Source organism: Macaca mulatta, chromosome X (assembly GCF_049350105.2).
Source record: "Macaca mulatta isolate MMU2019108-1 chromosome X, T2T-MMU8v2.0, whole genome shotgun sequence".
NCBI lineage: Eukaryota > Metazoa > Chordata > Mammalia > Primates > Cercopithecidae > Macaca > Macaca mulatta.
The window spans coordinates 21,786,310-21,806,671 of NC_133426.1; the positions used below are offsets into that span (position 1 = coordinate 21,786,310).

At 41.9% G+C, this 20,362-nt stretch overlaps 1 protein-coding gene across 3 annotated transcripts in view; it reads left to right on the forward strand.

The window, feature by feature from the left end:
- Positions 1 to 418: 418 nt before the first annotated feature.
- PHEX (phosphate regulating endopeptidase X-linked) overlaps positions 419 to 20,362 on the forward strand; it is a 227,400-nt gene continuing 207,456 nt past the window's right edge. For 2 of the 3 annotated variants that reach the window (XR_013412723.1, XM_001087261.5), the window contains exons 1-3: positions 1,584 to 2,455; positions 7,805 to 7,873; positions 16,001 to 16,162. Coding sequence is in view for 2 of the 3 variants with exons in the window: in XM_001087261.5 (XP_001087261.3) it covers positions 2,338 to 2,455; positions 7,805 to 7,873; positions 16,001 to 16,162 (349 nt within the window). In the remaining variant the exon portion in view is untranslated. Of the gene's footprint in view, positions 559 to 1,583; positions 2,456 to 7,804; positions 7,874 to 16,000; positions 16,163 to 20,362 lie in introns of those variants that run through there. The other variant, XM_077988390.1, reaches the window with a different exon arrangement.

A 20,362-nucleotide genomic window follows, 5' to 3' on the forward strand; every position in this document is an offset into this window, starting at 1 on the left:
AAGCAATTCTCCTGCCTCAGCCTCCTCAGTAGCTGGGATTACAGGCGCCTGCCACCACACCCAGCTATTTTTTGTATTTTTAGTAGAGACGGGGTTTCACCATGTTGGCCAGGCTGGTCTCGAACTCCTGACCGTGTGATCCACCCGTCTTGGCCTCCCAAAGTACTGGGATTACAGGCGTGAGCCACCGTGCCCGGCTGAAGCTGGTTTTTAAGAGTTAGTGGCTAGGGCTAACTTGGATGATTTGTATTGCTCTTATTTCTCCCTTTCACTGTGAAGGGTCAGGAAATGTCGATGCTGGAGCTGCAACATTGAACATGGTTCCTGACCTTGTGGAGTTCATGGTCTAAGATGTATTCTAGAGTCAAGTCCAAAAACTCTTGGGAGAATCTCATACTAGGGGCCAAAGGCCTGCTAAGATGTGTTATGGAATAACAGCAACAAAGTAACATCAACAACCAATGAGCACAGGATAACTACAACACACCATGATATCATAACTTGGACAAAGACATGATCCAGTGACTTTGGTGCAACATGAAATGAGCAGAAAGTAAGGTATGTTATGGAATAAGCCCCAAAACTTGAGAGAATTCCATGCTAAGGGCTTAAGCCCTGACCAAGACAAGCCAGACAGGATCACGAATGTGTGGCCATGTTATACTGAGCTCATCAGCACCTGCTGAGCTCCTGTGTCACCTCTAAAGCCATGTGCACAAGTTTTGCATTGAGATAATTGCTCTACCGGTTTCTAGGTATAGTTGAATTCTCTACCCCCACTCCCACTGCCCTATGACCTCCAGCAAAACAAAAGCAGGTAGGTAGTAATTGTGTTGTGAATTAATGATATCTATATCTTTAGATGATAAAATCTATATCATTTCAATGGTAGCATTGGAATATCAGTTGCCCTTCCCCATGAAGAAAGCACATTGTTATTGTTTAAATCATTATCATAATAAAAAAATCAAAGACCCAGTCATTCATCAGTCTTTCCAGTGAAGTCAACTGCCTTTGTTTTTTGTTTGTTTATTTTTGAGACAGGGTCTCTGTCACCCAGGCTGGAGTGCAGTGATGAGATCTGGCTCACTGCAACCTCCACCATCCAGGCTCAAGCGATTCTCCCACCTCTGCCTCCTGAGTAGCTGGGACTACAGGTGCTCACCAACATGCCCGGCTAATTTTTGTGTTTTTAGTACAAACAAGGTTTGGCTTTGTTGGCCAGGCTGGTCTCGAACTCCTGGCCTCAAGCAATCCCCCTGCCTTAGCTTCCCAAAGTGCTGAGATTACAGCCGTGGGCCACCACGCCCGGCCTGAAACCAATTGCCTTTGAATTCATCCTGGGGAATCTGCTGAAGTGGACACTTTATGTAAACACAAAAACATCCTAATGAATGGCTGCCTCAGTAGGAGTGGCAGACAAAACACATGGTGCACTTTTCATCAAAAACATGCAAGGAAAAAATTTTTCATCATATCTTTTGTAGTTGCTAATAAACTTAATTCACGCACTTGTGTTTTTTTGTGGGTTTTTTTTTTTTTTTTTTTTTTTTGTACAATTCTTAGTACCACAAAGAGGAAGTGCTTTTTCTCCTTCCTTTAAGAAAAAGTTCCAGTTCAAACCATCAGCCTCTGTAGGTTGTCTTAATTGCTACTTTGCACTGCACTGGACTATGACTGATTTTTGGCACATGCTATCATACACAAAGTTCCTAAAATAAAATGCTCCAGGATATCCTAGGAACTCTTAGAAGGCTTTAAAAAGGGACTCACACACTGAAAGAATATCTTTGATGAAGACAATTCAGGCAAGCAGAATGATTCTTGCAACAGAATTACATGATTAATTGAGAACCTGAAGTGGGTCCGGTGAATCCTGGCCACCTAACTTATCATGATTTGGGGGAGTTTCACGAGAATCCAGTTTTGATAAAACAATTGTTTTTTCCTCCCCAAGTGACTATACATTTAAATAGCTAAAACATCTGTTCAGCAACATAGTAAAACATGTATACTCGGAACGCTTGAGAGAAAAGCCTGCCAAACAATCGGTTGAGAGAGAGTTTGCTGAGGGAGAGCACCAAGATAAAGCAACGTTGTTTGTTTTGTCTAGTCAGGGGGAAAGCCAAGGCAACCAATATTTTGGTTTTTATAATTTTCATTTGTGAAGAATTATTTGAGAAAGGGTGGCGAGGGGAGATTTCCTGACGGGAGTTTTTTAAGCTGTCCATTAGTAGAAGAGCAAGAGAGCCTTGGATGTCAACGCCTCACTCTTGAGACCAGCCACCAAACCACGAAAAGTGACTTTCCTCTCGTGTGCTCTCTACGGCCCTTCTGATGGAAGCAGAAACAGGGAGCAGCGTGGAGACTGGAAAGAAGGCCAACAGAGGCACTCGAATTGCCCTGGTTGTGTTTGTCGGTGGCACCCTAGTTCTGGGCACGATCTTGTTTCTAGGTAAGTGGAGTGCAGGAGGCCGGGGGAACTGGGTGTGTGTCGAGAAGTTTCCTTGTGCTTTATTGTAGCAAAACTTGTCATAACACAGGTATAGGGCTGTTTGCCTGCGTTCGTAGGTGGTGCATCTTTAGTTTCTATCAAATATGCAAATGATAAAGAAGCCTTTTTTAAGGAGCCTAAATAAATAAATACACCCAAGTACCAAATGTATAGTCCAGAAGGCAAAGTGGGTGTAAGTGGCTTCGAGTAGCTGGCTGATTCTGTTGCGTTGGGCGGAAAAATTTTTATGTGGTACATTTAGCAAAATAAGTGTTTATGAATTCATAGTCACATAGTTTCATTTATATTTTGAGGAAAGACTTTACATTGTGATGAAAATCATGCTGGAGTGTCTTTCCATTTGACTTTTATTAATGTTTGCTTGAACGAATCATGAAATTTAATTCACAAAACACAAATCAGTCCTTTAAAGTGTACTTTTAATGATATTCTTCAATTCCTTTCTTATCCAGTGACTCTGCTATGCAATTTGCTTTACAAATTAATATGAAGGAAAACAGAGGTTTTTCCCCCAGGATTTGAAAGATATTGTGATTCAGTTATTTTAATGACTCTTGGTGAGAATGATGTACCCAGAGAGTATATAGGATGATAGAATTGTATTCCTATGAAAAAGAATCAAATATCTTGGAAAGGAGTGAAGGATTTTCTAAAATTCTAGGCTTGCTGAACCCTTGACTATTACCATTTTAATTTTTCTCATACAACCCGTAATACTTCATTAGCTTGAACGTTATGTAGGAATGAGGAGATTCTAGGTGCAGTTTGAAATGTAGCAAACCTGGAAACCTTCCTTGGCATATACAAGATGCAGGAGGCCATGTTTATTTTGGCAGGGGTAAACCAGTAATTAAAAGAGGTAGGGTTGTGTGGTTGAAAACTCTGCTAAAATGAGCAAACCATCTTTCCCTGTTTTCTGTGGCTGAAGATTTAGGAAATTAGATGGGTTTATTGCTTTCTGGTAAAGCTAAATCTCCTACTCCTGCAACTGAATCTGTGGCTCTTGAAAACTCTTGTGAGATTTCTCAGTACTTCGGGTTCAGATAAGTGTCCTCTGCTGAAATTCAAAATGAGAGGGAAAATTCTATGGGCCATGCCAAAAGACTACATGCTATGTGGAACGTGACTGCAAGGTTAGGTTTTGCAAATGCTCCCAAACTTAAAAATCCAAATAATTATTGTTTATGTAAAAATACGTACTCTTTTTAACGATATTACCACTGCATGAAACTTTTACAAAGCTCTACTTTTATGATTACATCCTGAGGCCGTGGCATATCCGTTGAAAGATTCTCCATGGCAGCAAATCTTTGTTCTTTCAGAGAAAATTATTCTTAGGAAACAGTGTCGATGTTCTTAGAGCAAAGTAAAATTCATCAAGCCAGACACTAGTATTACGGATAAGGAGGCCTGCATAACATATGAAAGAGAACTTTCCTGCGTGCCCAGTAACCTGGCTCTCACCTTGACTTTCTAAGAGGAGCTCAAATGATGTTAGAGAATAAGGGCAAACTAAGGCTGTGGCCTCTACAACTTTGCTTCTCAAAATGGGGTCTGTGGACCAGCAGCATCAGCATCACTGGAGAGCTTGAGCTCCACCCCAGACCCGCTGATCCACAATCTGCATTTTCACAAGACCCCCAGGGGATTGTTCGCAAATACAGGTTTGAGAAGCATTGCTTCAGGTGACCACATCTATTTGGATGTATACATTCAGGGATACTTCTTTTTGTTAAATATTTCTGCACTATTTTAGAATCACCCCCTTACCCCCTCTCCCCATCCCTCTCCTCAACTCTGCCACCCACCTCCACTCTGCACCCAGGCAAAGCGCTTGTCTGACAAGCTCCAGGGACCTGTCCGGCAATGCTCTTCATGACAATATTCTAGTTAGGGTCGTCTTCTCTTCAGGGGGCTTCCTGGTTGACTTTGTGGTATATTTCTCTGCCTGTCCACATTCACTTACATGCCTGCAATTTCTAGCATCCCTTCTTACCTCGTCTTTGTATCTGAGGCTCCGGGATAATCTTTTCTCGAAACCTTAGTGCTTCTATAGTAAGAGTGATTGCCAGTGGCCTTGCGGTGGCTTCAGAGAAGCTACAGGGCACCGGAATGGAAAACATATATGCCTGTAACCAGTTTATTTATTTCCAAGTGTCCTTTCTTCTTCTCTTTCCCTCTCTTTCCTCCCCACAATCTGTTTCTCAGATGCACTGGCCCGCAAACTTTTTCTGTCAAGGGTCAGATAGTAAATATGTTCGACTCTGTGGGCCATACGGCCTCTTGCAACTATTCAATTCTGTTGTTGTTGCACAAAAGCAGCCACGGACAATATGTACGCAAATGGGCATGGCTGTGTGCCAAGGAAATCTGATTTCTAGACACTGAAATTGGAATTTTATATACTTTTCATATGTCATGAAATATTATTTTTCTTTTTATTTTTCCCAACCATGAAAAAAATGTAAAAGCCATTCATAGCTCATGGGCTGTACAGAAACAGGCAGTGGAGTGGGCCTACGGGCCATAGTGTGCTGACCCCTGCTTTCTGGCCATTCTTATGCTCTTGATCTGTGGATGACTCCACTGCATCCTGAGGACATTTCCTCTGGTTACAGAGAAATCTACAATGAGAAACCAAACTGCTATTTACAGGTATTTTTCAAAGCTCCTAACCATTCAAAAGTAACATCTTAATTTTTATATTAAAAATATTTTCTTTATTGTCTCTATTTCATTCACTTACACCTGCACATTATCTGGGCTTGTTGATCCTCATTTATTTGGAGGATTTTAAAATAACCCCATCCATGGAGATAATGCTCTTCCTTGAGGGGTTGGGTCTGTCAGTGTCCCAATTAATTATATACACACACACAGACACACACACACACACACACACACACACACACACACATATATATTTTGAAACTGAGTCTCACTCTGTCACCCAGGCTGGAGTGCAGTGGTGCGATCTTGGCTCACTACAACCTCTACCTCCTGAGTTCAAGCAATTCTCCTGCCTCAGCCTCCTGAGTAGCTGGGATTACAGGCACGCACCACCACGCCCAGCTAATTTTTGTATTTTTAGTAGAGATGGGGTTTCACCATGTTGGCCAGGCTGGTCTCAAACTCCTGACCTCAGGTGATCCGCCCACCTCGGTCACCCAAAGTGCTGGGATTACAGGCCTGAGCCACCGTGCCCGGCCTAATTAGTTATATTTAAAACCTTCCTTCTACTCATCGTTAGATAAAGATACCTGATTTTACTTCTTCAAGGTTTTGGGTCAAGAATTATTTCTCATGAAAGGAATAAATCTTTAATGATTTTATTAGCTCTTTTGTTTTTTAAAATAAGGCTAAGATCAAGAAGATATTGTCCAGAATTATAAAAATATTATTATTATTTACAATAAAGCTTATTTTTGCATTATAAAAAAAGAACACATGCTCACTAAAGAAAATTAGATGAACATATAAAAATTGACTGTTGGGGAAAATTCCCCCTGAGGTTCTACCACCCAGGCATAGTGGAATATTGCACACTAATCTTTATGCTGCCCATATATATATTTTTACCTTTTTTTTTTGCTTTATACAGAAATCAAAACATATCTTTTTGCTAAGAAACTTATTTTCTTAAAAATAGGACTGAGATGGACTGGGCACAGTGGCTCACGCCTGTAATCCCAGCACTTTGGGAGGCTGAGGTGGGCGGATCACGAGGTCAGGAGATCGAGACCATCCTGGCTAACATGGTGAAACCCCGTCTCTACTAAAAATACAAAAAATTAGCCGGGCCTGGTGGCAGGTGCCTGTAGTCCCAGCTACTTAGGTGGCTGAGGCAGGAGGATGGTGTGAACCTGGGAGCCGGAGCTTGCAGTGAGCTGAGATCGCGCCACTGCACTCCAGCCTGGGTGACAGAGAGAGACTCATCTCCAAAAAAAAAAAAAAAAAAAAATAGGACTGAGATGTTTCCTAGGCAGTTTTCTTGAATCTATAATGTAACACAATGCAAAGAGGCTGCTTAGAGGATGGCAGCAGAGAAAAAAGCAAAGGAAAAGAAGGCTCCATTTACAAAAACTTGCCACACTGGCTAGTAATCTATAGGTCTTCCATCTCTAGCAGAAATATAGGCACAGCCGAGCTTTCTGATCCTTCCACAGAGGGCCTTGGTCCCCATTCACCTCCCACCATCCCTCTCCCCATGGCCACATCTCCAAATGATTCATTGTTTCTGCTCACAGAGCACAGCAAGAATGAATTCCCCAGAATTTCCTCAGCTACCACAAATATTTTTGAAATCTTAAACTCACATCTGCTAATGCCCAGGTGCTACCTGGGGTTGACAAATGGGCACCCTTCTGTACTTCTGCAGAAACCTATTTAGATAATGTTGCCAGCCAGATGGGGACATTAAGCCATTGGTGAAAAGCCATTTCAATTTCAGACTTTTTTTTTTTTTTTTTTGGAAGAGGGGAAAGGAGGAAATAGCTGGAAGCTTGTTCCACAGAGTTGCAAATGTCTGGTAGCTAAGCTGGGCCTGGTGGGCGGAGGGTTTGTGGGGTTCAGGGCAGGCGGAAAATGACTGTTGCTACTAATAGGTGATTGAGATATGTTCAGCATATTCTTTACCCCTACTCCTTTTTTGGTCCATATCTGTATGGATGGTTTAGATAAGATCCAGAACTCTAAAAGCCATACATGCTAGCTTTCTATTTCCACTCTGATTGCCTCCAAATGACATAGTTTAAGTTTCAATTTTCCCATCTTGAACATGGGCATGGAGTTATAACCAATAGAGTGAAAGTATGAGACTTAAACCACTGATAATTGGAGGTTGAAACGACTTTAGAGAGTATCTCGCCCAGTGGTGCTCATATTTGAGCATTATCGGAATCACCTGGGGGGCTTGTTAAACTGCAGATGGCTGGGCCCCACCCCCAGGTTTTCTGAGTCAAGATCTGGAGTGACTTTCTAACAAGCTCCCAGGTGCAGCAGCAACAGCTGCTGCTGCTCTAGAGACCACACTCTTAGGAGCTCTGGTCTAGTTATACTTATCTTACATATGAGAGAACTGAGTTTCAAAGCAACCAAGAGTCTTACCAAGGTTATGTAGCTAGCAACTAGAGTCTGGTTTCGTGACATGGAACCAACTGGGTTTTGGAATACCGTGTCAACACTGAGAAGGATGAACTGATATCAAATGTGTTGCATATGTTTCCGAGGGTGGTTTACCGGATGGCGGTCTGCTACAAGTCAGTCATTTATTTTGGTCTGTTTTTTCAGTGAGTCAAGGTCTCTTAAGTCTCCAAGCTAAACAGGAGTACTGCCTGAAGCCAGAATGCATCGAAGCTGGTAAGTCACAGTTTTCCATCCTGTGTCAAGTTATAATTATGGTACCTTGGGAAGTGGAAGAGAAGACAGGTGGTATTTTTAGTATTCTGTTTGCTTGAGGTTTACCAAGTACGAAATGCAATTTTGAAGAAATTTTAAGTTTATTTTCAAGTTTTGGTGCGAAATAGTGGATCTTAGGTTTCCTGTTTTCTTTTTCCTTGCAAAAAACAGCTGTGGTGTTCTAAGCGTTGTTGCAAGGGAATCAGGAAAGGGGCTTGGAAGGCTGAATGGCCTCTCTTAAGACCCACAGGCAGAGAACATTGGTCTTCCTATGGCTCCGCTGGCTATAGATTCCTCTTTAGCTTAAGCAGTTGCATATTTTCTGGTCTGTGGGTCTGACTTGCCTGCCTCCAAGCAAGGCTCCTTTGTAAATAAATCCATGCTTCCATTGCCAGTGGGAATCCTTTTTTTCTTTTATTTTAAACTGAGACGGAGTCTTGCTCTGTCGCCCAGGCTAGCGCGACCTCAGCTCACTGCATCCTCCACTTCCTGGGCTCAAGTGATTCTCCTGCCTCAGCCTCCCTAGTAGCTGAGATTACAGGTGCCCACCACCACGCCCGGCTAATTTTTGTATTTGTAGTAGAGATGGAGTTTCACCATGTTGGCCATGCTGGTCTCGAACTCCTGACCTCAAGTGATCCACCCGCCTTGGCCTCCCAAAGTGCTAGGATTACAGGTGAGAGCCACTGTGCCTGGCTGGGATCCTTTTTTGTGTCACACATTGCAAGTCAAACTTCTCTTGAGGTGACCAGGCTGTGTATCAGTGGGTATCCCAAGGTGAAGATGACACTTAAAGTTGCCGCAGTTTTGCCACAGTGTCTTATCCCATCGAACTCATGTCTGGAGTCGCCCCAAAAGCAGCGACAGGGAAGTTCCCATGAGGGAGTACCCCATCCCGAGATGGGGCCAGTTGGGATTCCAAAGAAAGAAGCACTCAATAAATGCCAGGGCAGCCGGTCAGTCCAAAGCATTTATTAGTGCAGCTTATGTTGAAAGTGCTGCAGTGTATCCTCAAGACAGTGAGAGAAAAGGGGTGTTCTACTTAGGGTATTAGGGTGTGAAGACTATATGACGGTTTAAGGAATTTGGCTCAGAGCCAGTACTGGTTTCTTTCAGTGTTTTGTGCATCAACCTCGATACCTTTATCAGTGCCTGGGAATGTCCAAGGGTCCAGTTTGGGCCTAAGCCTGCTGGGAAAAACCTGCAGCTGGAATTAGCCGGGCATGGTGGCTCATGCCTGTAATCTCAGCTACTTGGGAGGCTGAGGCATGAGAATTGTTTGAGCCCAGGAGGCGGAGGCTGCAGTGAGCTGAGATCGTACCATTGCACTTCAGCCTGGGTGACAGAGGGAACGTCTATCTCAAAGACAAAACAAAACAAAACAAGCCGGCTGCTGGCTGGGTCACAGAGTGATCAGGGTATTCTGTCATTTTTGGTTAGCACACCGAAAGCGGCGGGGCAGGAGGAGGAGGGATACCTGGGGGTCCCACACACAGCTATTAGATTTCCCTCCTAAATCAGTGTTAGGGCCTAGATTTGAGGGAGCCAGATTCCAGCCCTCACCCTCATTCTTTAAGTGGGCAGGGACACTTTTTTCAAAAGGAAAGTCATCAAACAAGCATGTGGCCCTTTCACTTTCCTCTTGGCCTTAAGAGGTTAATGAACAAATTCACCAAATATTTGTTGCACATCAGGTACTGAGTTAGGTTTTGGAAATAGAGCAGTGAACCAGGTATGGGAAGAAAGACAATACGGCAATTAATACAAGAAGAAAATTATGAAACCGGGCGTGGTGATACACGCCTTTAATTCCAGCCACTTGGGAGGCTGAGGCTTGAACCCTGGAGTTGGAGGCCAGCCTGGGCAAATTAGTGAGACCCCGTCTCTAAAAGAAAGAAAGAAAGAAAGAGAAATATCAGTCAGTGGAACACGTTACAGAGAAAATTTAACACATAGAACAATGTGATAGCAAGTGACAGGATGGCTAGATTGAAAAGCCTGAGGACATGACCTTGAAGGTGACCTTTGAATGATGAGGAGGGAAATGCTGTGTGAAGACTGAGGCAAGGGCTTTCCAGGTGGGGGGAACAGATGGGGCAAAGGGTGGATAGAAGCGTGGACTTGAGGAACGGGAGGAGCTTTTGCTAGGTGAGGTGCAAGCGATGAGGAGTCAATGGGGGGGCCCAAGTGCCAGTGAGTTTGGGCTTTCCTTAAGTACACTCAAAAGCCTCTGGAGGCTTTTATGAAAGAGAGTACATCTTATGAGCATTTCAAAAGATGTCTCGGTGGAGGGCTCCATTAGCGGGAGTCTTTCCTGATGGAGAAGAGACCATAGGGAACAAGAAAGAAGAAGGTGACTCAGGTAGGTTTATTTCCGTATGCCAGGTGAGAGGCAATGCTGCCTTGAATTCAAGAGATGGAGAGGGAGAATGGGGGAAGGATTAGGAGGTAGAGGGCCTATTGAAGGATTCGATTTAGGCTGTGAACAAAAGCAGACAATTGTGGGTGATGCTTAGATTTTTGGTGATGGTTGGGCAGTGGTGTTTGTTGAGATGGGAAACACTTAGGTGAAAGAGTTTGTAAACTCTGAGACCTTATACAAAGGTAGTGGCTTAGATAATTGTGTTAGTAGAGTTCTTTTTTTTGTTCCATTCTTAAATGATCAATATATCTGTTTTAACCAGGCTGTGTGTTGAGTGACTTACAGGCACCATCTCATAAAACCTTCAAAAGATCCCCGTTGAAGTTGGTGCTATCACCATCCTCACTTCCAGATGAGGAAATGGAGGCTTCTGGAGGCTAAATAACTGCCCAGGGTCTCATCCTGAGTTAGTAGCAGAACTGGACTTCGTGTCCATGTCTGGCTCCTTTCCATCTTTTCCTTGGTGATATGGGGCCATGCCAGGCAACTCTTTTTGGCCCTGGAACCATCTGGGAACTCCCAGGCCCTTTCCTGCTCCAGGCTTGAGTAATTGACCTGGGGTTTTCTCCAGTGGCGAGAGGATGTCATGGAGTAGGGTGAGAGCAGGCGGAACTATCAGGACAGGTTTTAGAGTTTATGTCACCCGGTGCTTTGGCTGTGGTAGGGTTCTTGCAGATGTGTGAAATGGGAATTTTTGAGCTCATAAATTTTCAACTTGAGTTTAGAACACATTTTTTGTATGGAAGGCCACTTATTTTGTGAGTTTTCATTCTGTATTATACATCATCATAATGCAAGTGTAAAACTTACAGCCTCCTGCCAGCTAGTGTGTTTTGCCTTGCTGTCCTGTTTTTAATTTTCACATTGGCAAATGGCTTTCTAATGTTGAAAAAATATATACTGATTTTGCTGTTTCTGTAGTGAAAGGCTCACCAAAGACACAGTTCTCTTTAGTGTAGCATGAGCCTCAGTGTGCCCAGGGGTCTGCAGAACAGCTGTTGAGTACACATGACAGGAGAATTGCGGCCAAGCCAGGGCCTTAAACAAGAGGCTGTGCGTGCGTGGGCGTGCGTGCTGAAAGTTCAGAAGACTAGAGTGTTTGATCGCCTTCTGGACCATTTCTGAGCAGGTGCCAACCATTTCTGAGATGCCTCCTCTCCTTAACTCTCCTCTTCTCTGTGTCCTCTTATTTTAATCCCTCTTTCAAAACAAGAGCTGTACGAAGAATGCAAAGAAACAAGGAAAGGGCATGCATGCTTATGATCGCAGATAAGGGCAGACAGAGTGACTGGGTGTGAAGCATGATCTAGCTATTTACAAGCCACATGATCCTGGGCTAAATATATAGCCACCCTAAGCCTCAGTCTCACCACGTGTAAAATGGGATAACAGTTTTTACTTATACTAGTTGTGAGAATAAAAGAAAATAATAATAGACTGGGCCCGGTGGCTCCCGCCTGCCACCCCAGCACTTTGGGATGCTGAGGCAGACAGATGACTTCAGGCCAGGAGTTCAAGACCAGTATGGCCAACATGGTGAAACCCCTTGTCTACTAAAAATACAAAAATTAGCCAGGCGTGGTGGCACACGCATGTAACCCCAGCTATCTGGGAGGCCGAGGCAGGAGAATCACTTGAACCTGGGAGATGGAGGTTGCAGTGAGCTGAGATTGCAGGTTGAATCTGCACTTCAGCCCTAAGGGGGAGGCTGCAGTGCAGCCTGGGCAACATAGTGAGACTCCGTCTCAAAAAAACCCAAAAAATTAAAAAAAGAAAAAGAAAATAATAATGGTAGTAGCAGTAATCTAGGTTCACAATGCTAATTCTGAACCCCAAACCCAGAAAACATTGTAACCCTCAGTTGGCAAGATGGGGGCCTGATCTCAATTCCTGTGATGGCAAAATTGGATCTTAACTCATGTGAGGCTGCTTCAGATTTCATTTATCCTACTTATAAGAATATGCATATGTTTCCCAATGGAAATATTAATGCACTTGCTTCAGGCCTGCCACTCCAGCCATTGCTGAAGTGTTACATGATCGGTGGTTATATGCAATGTATTTTTTTTCTAAAATCTGAAAAATCTATGAGCTCTGAAACATATCTAGCCTCAAGAGTTTCAGATAAGTGATTGTAGAATTATAGTTCCCAGATTTAGCTGAATACATACATACATACAGGATGCTCAGTGAAATTTGAACTGCAGATATACAATGACTACTTTTTTTGGTGTATGTCCCATGGAATATTTGGTACACACTTATTCTAAAAAGTGGTTGTTTATCAGAAATTCAAACTTTACCGGGCATCCTGCATTTATACGGTAATGTGCCCAACACTATTCTAAGCACTTTACATATATTTAATTTGCATCATGATTCCATGGGGTGCTATTATTATCCCCATTTTCAGGTGAGGAAACTAAGACGCAGGTTAAATCACCTACCTAAGGTGTCTTAGCTGCTGCATAGTGTTTCTGTCATTCAAACACAAGTGGTCTGGCTCTAGAGTTTGCCATGATATCATATTGCTTAAAAAGGGCTTAGCGTAGTTCCTGGCAAAAAGGAAATACTCAATATTGGTGATTTTATTATTGTTAATTATTATTATTACTACTCTCTCCCTTCATCCTTGATTAAATCTAAAGACAGAGGCTGGTATTTAGGATGCCTCCACCTCTACCACATAAACACCAGCTGGAGACTGTGTGACAATTAACCTTATATACAATGACTTGGAAGAGTACGCAGCCTGAGCTTTCACAGATTTCCTTCATCATCATATTTCTTTTATTAAAACAAGACTCTGGGTTTTCTCCACGGAGCTGAGTAGGGGGAAATGCGTTTCGGTGTCTTGACAACTATGGTCCCTTGCAATTTGAAGTCACAGTTCCCCTGCAGAAAGTGCAGCCCTGTGCCCCGCTGTGAGTTGTGAATGATGGATTGGGAGGCTGAAGCTAGAGTTTTCTCACTCAGCAGGCTTCTTTCCAAATTCAATGTGAGTGATGTATTCCCCAACTTTTGTATCAGGGCCAAGGTCAGAGCTGACCTTGCAGTTTTTCTAGGTACCTGCAAGAATACTGGCGAGATGGAGAGGATACATTTGAGGGTTGGGGGCAGGGAAAATTTGAGAAGGAGGCCGGAAAACAGTGTACTTATGTGGATAAAAATGCGTGTGAGGGCTCCTCTGTGTAACTGTAAATGTTGTGTGGGACTGAGACGTGTGATCCATGTCTCTGAGGTGTCACATAGCAGATTCATTCTGTGGCTGCATACAGTAACTGTATATATAAATATATATGTATAAATACCAACCAAAAGAAAGATTTTGTTATGTCCTAGCACATTTGCACATTAAATATTAATGATAAAATAGTAGCAGTAAGTGAAAATGTAATTAAAGACAACTGATGCTAGTTCTGAAGCATGAAAATGTTAAGCCAATTTGAAATTTATCAAACTTCCGAGTCTTTTTTTTTTTTTTTTTTTTTGTAGAGACGGAGTTTTGCCATGTTGCCCAGGTTGGTCTCCAACTCCTGGGCTCAAGCGATATGCCCACCTCAGACTCCCAAAATGCTGGGATTACTGGCATGAGCCACAGTGTTTGACCTCTAAACCAATTTTTGGCTAGTTTTTTTTTTTTTTTTTTTCTTTTGTGTTGTTGGGGGAGGTTTGAAAATGGTGGGGATTTTGAGGGCCTATAGAAATTAGAATGTTTTTATATTATTCACTTCATTGAAGACAAAAGGCTGTTTGAAATTTTTGTAGAAAACCTAGGCTGGAGAAATATCTAGCCTTATTTTTAAACCTGAAGGAACCACACATGTAACCAAACTGTAAGATATGTATCAAAATTTACACAGATTGTACTTTTTTGGGGCAGTTCATTCATATTTAGCTGAAATCTCATTGGGTTTTCGTTACTTCAAACAAAAATATATTCTGGCATTATTTAAAGTATGAAAATTGCCCAGAATGTCATCTTTCCAATGTCATTAAAATATTGGCTAGTTTTTAAAAAGTCAGTTGGTACATATCTTTGTGCTAGAGTGGTAGCCAGCAATTGTATGGCAGTTGGAAGGGTGTTGGAGTTCAATATTGGGAATTTTGGAAACTTCTCATTTTGTAATGAAGGGTTTTCTTTTAAAGCTCATGGTTACGTATTTATGCACACATCTCCTACCTATGGGCTGTCTTCTATATGTAATTGTGTATGGGCTTATGAAAGAGGAAAAAAAAAAAAGTAGATCAGTCTATTGTGTCTTTCTGTTAACTTATACACATACTCAGTTCTACCGCTAGACCTGGGTCCCTCATTTAGAACACCCTACTTTGGCCCTCCTCTGGCCATGCCTCTCCTCCAATCAAGGCGTCTGTGGAGCCAAGTAGGCAGCCCTTTCCTTCTACACCCCAGAATTCCCTGCCCGATGGCCCCAAGCTCCCTTCCAGGATCTGTGTGGGTCTCTTCTGGGGCTTTATTTCTCCGAGAGCTACACTGAATATCAAGGAGCTCAAGAATGTGAAAATATATTGTAAATATAATTTTTAAATATTTAGCTAGATGACATATGGACTTCTGTTTCCATTAGCCTTCACTGTGAGGCAAACCACCCAAACTATAGAGGCCTGGAACAAAAATCCTTTGCTATTTCTCATGATTTTGTGTGTTTGGTGGATGGTTTCTCTGCTGATTTTTGCCTAGGCTCATTTGTGCAGCTGCATTCAGCTAGAGGGGTGCCTGGACTGGAAGGTGAATGATGGCCTCAGTCAACGTCTGGCAGTTGTGCTGGCTTGGTTCTTCTCTATGTAGCCTCTTGTCCTCCAGGAGGCTGCTTCAAAGGGCAGCTAAAGGGCTCCATTCAAAGGGAGTTAATATGGAAGGTGCAAGGCCTCTTAAGGCTTAGCTTTGAAACTCACAGAAAGTTACTTCTGCCAGTTCTGTTGGTCAAAGCAAGTGACAAGGTCAGTCCAAATTCAAGGCAGGGGAAATAGACTCTACCACTTGATGGGAAGAGCAGCAAGGTCACTTTGCAGAAGGACAAGCAGGATAGAAGAAAGAGTCACAGTTATCTTTGCAAATAATTGACCACACACTCTATTTGTATTCCTGTCCCATACCCCACAGATGTTAGGGATGATCCTGCAAAAGCTGGTAGTGATAATACCACCAAACTTTTATCCATTCACTTTTTTTTTTTTTTGAGAGACCGTTTCACTTTGTCACCCCAGGCTGGACTGCAGTGGTGCGATCTTGGCTCACTGCAAACTCTGCCTCCTGAGTTTAAGCAATTCTCCTGCCTCAGCCTCCGAGTAGCTGCGATTACAGGCATGCACCACCATATCTGGCTAATTTTTGTATTTTTAGTAGAGATGGGATTTCACCATGTTGGCCAGACTGATCTCAAACTCCCGATGTCAGGTGGTCCACCTGCCTCGGCCTCCCAAAGTGCTGGGATTACAGACGTGAGCCACTGCGCCCAGCCTGTCCATTCACTTTGAATGTAGTCATTTCATATAGTGAGGTAGATTCAGAGAGTTTTTTTAAGGGGAAATATAAATGCCAAGGCTTGGAAACTGGTTGATATGAAATCGTTGTTTAATTTGGAAAAGAACAGTACACAACATTCAGTGCTTATCATTAATCCTATGATTTTCTTTCTAAATAGCTGCTGCTATCTTAAGTAAAGTAAATCTGTCTGTGGATCCTTGTGATAATTTCTTCCGGTTCGCTTGTGATGGCTGGATAAGCGATAATCCAATTCCCGAAGATATGCCAAGCTATGGGGTTTATCCTTGGCTGAGACATAATGTTGACCTCAAGTTGAAGGGTAAGTTTCTACTGGGGTTTGGTGATACACTTTACAGAGAGCAATATTTGACAGGAAAAATATAGTTTGGGATTTGAAGCATGACTTCTCACTTTTTAACTATGCTAAATTCATTTCCAAGAATTTTTTAAATGAAAGGTTGAAAGGAAAGTTTGCAGAATTTTGATCTCCCAGATCTCAACATAAGACTAATGTAGGTTGTTATGTTCATGTTTGGTAATAGTAAATTCTGCTGAAGGATAAAGAGCATTTGATTGAGATTGCAAGCAAAGGAATAGTTAATGAAAATTGTATCAATATACTCATTTGTCTGTCGTATTCAGAGCAAACTTCATTTCTTGCTGATTGTGTCCTGGATTTTCATGGCTTACAAAATGTACTTAACACCTCATCATCTTTTGACATCACTTTTGAGAACTCTGGATGACCTTGTGGTTGTCATATTGTTCCTGTTAACTTCTAAGTTGGCTCTAGGGAGATTCACTTTTCTCCCATGGCCACTCTAGCAATGACAAGCTGACACACACATACTCACACGTGCATGCACACAAACATACATATGTGCTCAAAGAAATCCCCCCACCCCCCGCCAAAGTTGGAAATGTCTATTATTGGAGGATATTCTGTTAGCATTGGATCTAATTTTTATGCTAAGCTATTGGAGAAGGCCACTTCAGGAGGGAAGTAGGAAGATTTCAAAGCCAGATAAGGTAATTGTTTTGAGAAGGCAAAAATAGTGGTTTTTTTTTTGGCTCTTTTTGACAACTGTGAGTTACACCATGTAACTTGCATTCAGTAACACCTACAAAGAACTCCTGAGAAGTTACAAAAATCATTTTCCCTTCCCATTTACATTTCCCCAAGATTTTAAATACTTGAAAATTAAATATATATCATTTTACAATAAGTAAAACTCTTGGCAAAATAAATAATTAGATACCGATTGTCAATTATGAGGAAAAATGTGCTTAAATGTCACAACTAGATATAAATCACATGGATTTAATATTTTCTATTAGGAGACCCAAATTCAGTCTTGGTAAATTATAAATGAGAATTTACAAGGATGTCAGGGTTTTCTCCTAAACCCAAAGGAAGATTCTCATACTATAAAATCATAAATAAGACCTTGAGGAGTGAGTTTACTAATACTTATTTCCCTGTAGGACATTCATTCATGTTGGTCTTTGATTTACCATTCTTGTCCATTTCCTATTTACCTTATCTTGCTTTTCTTACTCAATAGACAGATGTGTACACACACATGTGCACACACACACGCACAGTCATGCGTGCAGAAACATTACTGAAGGATAAGAAAACTGCAAGATTTCCAGACATACGCTCCTTTTGCATTAGTTATAACCCAAAGATTTCTATCTTCAGGACATGAAGTGGTTAACGATAACTTAAATAACTTTTCAGGGGTGTCTGGAATTTTAACATAAAAGTTAAAATCAGTATATCAATATGCTTTGTTTGAGGAGGGTACTGTCTATAGGCTCCTTCAAAATCAATAGAAATGCGAGTAAATTGTTTAGCACAGGGTTTTTGTATTTACTAGCTTCCTTTTAAAAATCAAAAATTTTATTTCCCAGCTCCATTGAAGAAATAAAAAGAGAGCAAAAATTAAAAGAAAGGTCGCTCATAAATCCATCATAAGAAATAACTGCTAATAAAGCAGTTGGGGATATTTCTTCCCAGGTTTTGTTGCACGTGTGGGTCCATATGCATAACTTCATATGCACACCTATATATTTTAAAAATTAGCTGATATTATGTGTACTACTCTAACTTATTTTCAGAAACTACGCATTCCTCATAGACATAGATTATGTCAGTAGATACCTTTTCTTTCTTGCTTTCTTGCTTGCTTGCTCTTGTCACCCAGGCTGGAGTGCAATGGCACTATCTCGGCTCACTGCAACCTCAGCCTCCTGGGTTCAAACAAGCGATTCTCCTGCCTCAGCCTTCTGAGTAGCTGGGATTACAGGCACTTGCCACCATGCCTGGCTAATTTTTGTATTTTTAGTAGAGATGGGGTTTCACCATGTTGGTCAGGCTAGTCTTGAACTCCTGACCTCAAGTGATTGGCCTGCCTCAGCCTCCCAAAGTGCTGGGATTACAGGCGTGAGCCACTGCACCTGGCCAACTTTTCCTATTATAAATAACACTGTAATAAACATCCTTGTGTATACATCTTTATGTCCTTATCTAAATGATCTAAATATATCCTTAGGATAAATTCCCAGAAATGGAATTACTGGGTTGAAAGAGTACTCTAGATTTCTTTTTTGATGCATATAGCCAAATTGCCTTTTAGAAAGTTTCTTTCAGCTGGGCACGGTGGCTCATGCCTGTAATCCCAGCACTTTGGGAGGCCGAGGCAGGTGGATCACCTGAGGTCAGGAGTTCAAGACCAGCCATGGCTAACATATCAAAACCTAGGCTCTACTAAAAATTAAAAAATTAGCCGGGCATGGTGGTGCCTGTAATCCCAGCTACTCAGAAGGCTGAGGCAGGCGAATCGCTTGAACTGGGAGGCAGAGATTGCAGTGAGCCGAGATCGCGCCATTGCGCTGCTGCCTGGGCAACAAGAGTGAAACTCTGAACTCTGTCTCAAAAAAAAAAAAAAAGTTTGTTTCTGGGTCTTTATATTTCTTTTTTTTTTTTTTTTTTTTTTTTTTTGATGTTTTAAAGGATAACTTTTTCCCATCAACTGCTTTCTGTGGTATAAAGTAGAAGTCAGCAAACCATGGCCAGTAGACAAAATCCAGTCCACTGCCTGGAAGTTTTATTGGAACACAGCCACATCCATTCACTTATGCATTATCAATGGCTGCTTTTGCCCTCCAGTGGCACAACCGAATAGTTGCCATGGAAACTGGATAGCCCAAAAACCCTAAAATATTTACTGTTTGACTTTTATAAACAGTTTGCCAGTCCCTGATGCCTAGTATAAAGTAAAGCTTTGAATGTATGTATTGGATTCAATTGGAACTGTCTAATTAGTTGATAGCTCCTTGGTAGCTTCTTTGGATTTCTTAGATAGTTAATAATAAAGGTAAGAAATACTAGAACAGGCTGAGCATGGTGGCTAATGCCTGTCATCCCAGCACTTTGGGATTACACAAGGCAGGTGGATCACCTTCAGGTCAGGAGTTTGAGACCAGCCTGGCCAACATGGTAAAACCTCGTCTCTACTAAAAATATAAAAAAATTAGCCACGCATGGTGGTTCACGCCTGTTATCCCAGCTACTCAGGAGGCTGAGGCAGGAGAATTGCTTGAACCCAGCAGGCAGGGGTTGCAGTGAGCTGAGATCACACCACTGCACTCCAGTCTGGGCGACGGAGTGAGACTTCATCTCAAAAAACAAAAATACCAGAACAGTGTTGAATAATAGCAATGATAATGGGTGTAAGTTTCTTATTCCTTGCTTGGGTGGTAATGCCTCCAGTATTTCCCCTGAAAACATACACTTTTTGTTTGTTTGTTTTAGATAGCTATTCTTTTTTGTGTTCTGTTGTTCCTAGTTTGCAAAAAGGTGCTGCCCAAGAAAAATGCCTCTTTGCCATTTATCAAGAGACTCAGATAGAGTCTCTCTTTTACCTTATCTTGATTTACCCCTGCTGAACTAAACTTATAATTTTGAAATAAATCCTGCCTATTAATGGTTTATATTTTTTTTAAGACATTACCAGAATTGAAGAAGCTAGCATTTTGTTTCACACATTTGTGTCTATATTTATGATTCATATTGGTTTGTGATTGTTTTGTGTACTAGGTTTGTCAAACTCTGTTATTAAGATTGTGCTGGCATAGTCAAACAAAGTGGGAGGCTTCCTCCCACATGTTTCTATGCTCTGGGAAAGACATAATTCAATAAATCCCAAGTTACTCTATGACAAGCACTGTAAAGGCCAAATTCACAAACTGGTTGTGGGGTTCTTGTTTCAGATGTCAAGAAGGAGAGCAAATGGTGGAAGAGGGTCTCTTAAAATTAGTGTCTTGTAACAAAATAGGTAAAATATAAAATAGCTGGACACAGTGGCTCTTGCCTGTAATCCCACCACTTTGGGAGGCCGAGGTGGGTGGATCACTTGAGGTCAGGAGTTCAAGACCAGCCTGGCCAATGTAGCGAAAACCTGTTTCTACTAAAAATACAAAAATTAGCCAGGTGTGGTGGCAGGCGCCTGTA